At 34.3% G+C, this 1,539-nt stretch overlaps 1 protein-coding gene across 2 annotated transcripts in view; it reads right to left on the reverse strand.

The window, feature by feature from the left end:
- The window catches only part of LOC107083714 (tumor necrosis factor receptor superfamily member 5-like), a 9,458-nt gene that overhangs the window by 1,078 nt on the left and 6,841 nt on the right, over positions 1-1,539 (reverse strand). Inside the window, exons 6-8 of one of the 2 annotated variants that reach the window (XM_015373137.1) lie at positions 1,230-1,288; positions 785-874; positions 677-708 (exon numbers count right to left, since the gene is read on the reverse strand). In XM_015373137.1, coding sequence (XP_015228623.1) covers positions 677-708; positions 785-874; positions 1,230-1,288 — 181 coding nt within the window. Of the gene's footprint in view, positions 1-670; positions 709-784; positions 875-1,229; positions 1,289-1,539 lie in introns of both variants that reach the window. The other variant, XM_015373136.1, reaches the window with a different exon arrangement.

Genomic DNA, 1,539 nt, shown 5'->3' on the forward strand with positions numbered 1-1,539 from the left:
GTACCTACCTTTTCCGGTAGGTTAATGTAATTGTGTTTTTCTTAATGTAGTTGTGCTTTGCTTTATGTAGTTTTGTTTTTCTTAATGTAGTTGCGCTTTGCTTTATGTAGTTGCGATTTCCTTAATTTAGTTGTGCTTTTAGATTTGTAGTTGCAGTTTGCACTTCAGGGCCACCGTAGAATCATCTAAAGAAACTTTTTTCTGAGAGTTCTGACTTTAATGTCAGAATTCTGACTGAATTTTGACAGTAAAAAAAGTCAGAATTCTGAGAAAAAGTCAGAATTCTGAGATTAAAGTCAGAATTCTGACCTTTTCCCCCATACTATACTGAAATAAAATAAAAAAATCAGTTTTTTTTCAGTGGCCCTAACCCTCTTCCGTAGAAAACAGCAGAGCTGCTCTAAAAACATTTTTTTTTCCATTAAAAGTATTTTCAAAGTTTTATTTCTGGATTGCTTTTTTTATCATCTCAATTTACAACATAAGTATTTTCTAAATGTCTATTACCAAAATGTATTCTTTGCTTAAAATATATATATATATTGGAACCAAATTTACTCAATGGGTTTCTTTTAATTTAAGCAAATCTGTTTTAGTTTTTTTCTTTATCGGAAATTAAAGCTTGTGCTAATACTTATCATTATAGCGAGCAAAAGAAAACAAAACTTACATTTACCATTTTTTTCCTGTTCTTTAAGCATTTCCTACCTGTTACAACAAAAAGAAAAACACGTTAGGTGGCGGATTACACATAATCTGTGTAACTATTCAGAGTGGAACTTACTTTTTAAATAGAACAGAACCCCTGCAAGTATTAAAGCTATGATGACGACGGTCAAGACAATGGGGAGTATGACATGGCTACGCTGGATCTCTGTGAGCAAAGCAGACAGAGAAACGATTACATCCCGACACACAAAGTCATCCCACAGTTATCTCAGTCATTTAAATTTTATTTTTTGCCGTAATTTTACTAACAAAGCATAAGAAATATATTAAAAAATAAGTAAAAAACCCAAAATTAGGGTTTTCCATTTCATAAAAAGGTATGTATTTTTATTGTCGCCTGTCTTGTGCATGAGTAACATAAACATTGCTGCTGCTTTCACACTTGAAACCACACAGCAAACAGGTCTACGGGGCGGTCACGGAGACAGTTTCATTCTGAACAACACAGATAATTTCTAACCGCAGAAGCAGCAGATGAAGGAAAGGTAGCGGTGACTCACCGCATACGGTGTCGGTTTGGGCCGTCCCAGGTACCGTAGCGATGTATCCCAGCGGACATCTGTAAAGAGTTTCACTGAGTTAAAAGTTCCTGATTTCTGTAGTGAGTCATTAAAATTAACATGAATAAAAAACATTTTCACAACCAATGAAATGCATCATATTCCATCAACATTCAGTGTTTGTTTTTGGGATGTGATATAATGTAAAATTGAATCTCCAGTTTTTCGTACCAAATCCGAATACGTGTTTTTTGTAAAACTACGGAGCTCCTAAAGGGACATGGAGGAAAAAACAAACTTTACGAGATCC

Source organism: Cyprinodon variegatus, unplaced genomic scaffold (genome assembly GCF_000732505.1).
Source record: "Cyprinodon variegatus isolate N-32 unplaced genomic scaffold, C_variegatus-1.0 Scaffold81, whole genome shotgun sequence".
Classification (NCBI taxonomy): Eukaryota; Metazoa; Chordata; class Actinopteri; order Cyprinodontiformes; family Cyprinodontidae; genus Cyprinodon; species Cyprinodon variegatus.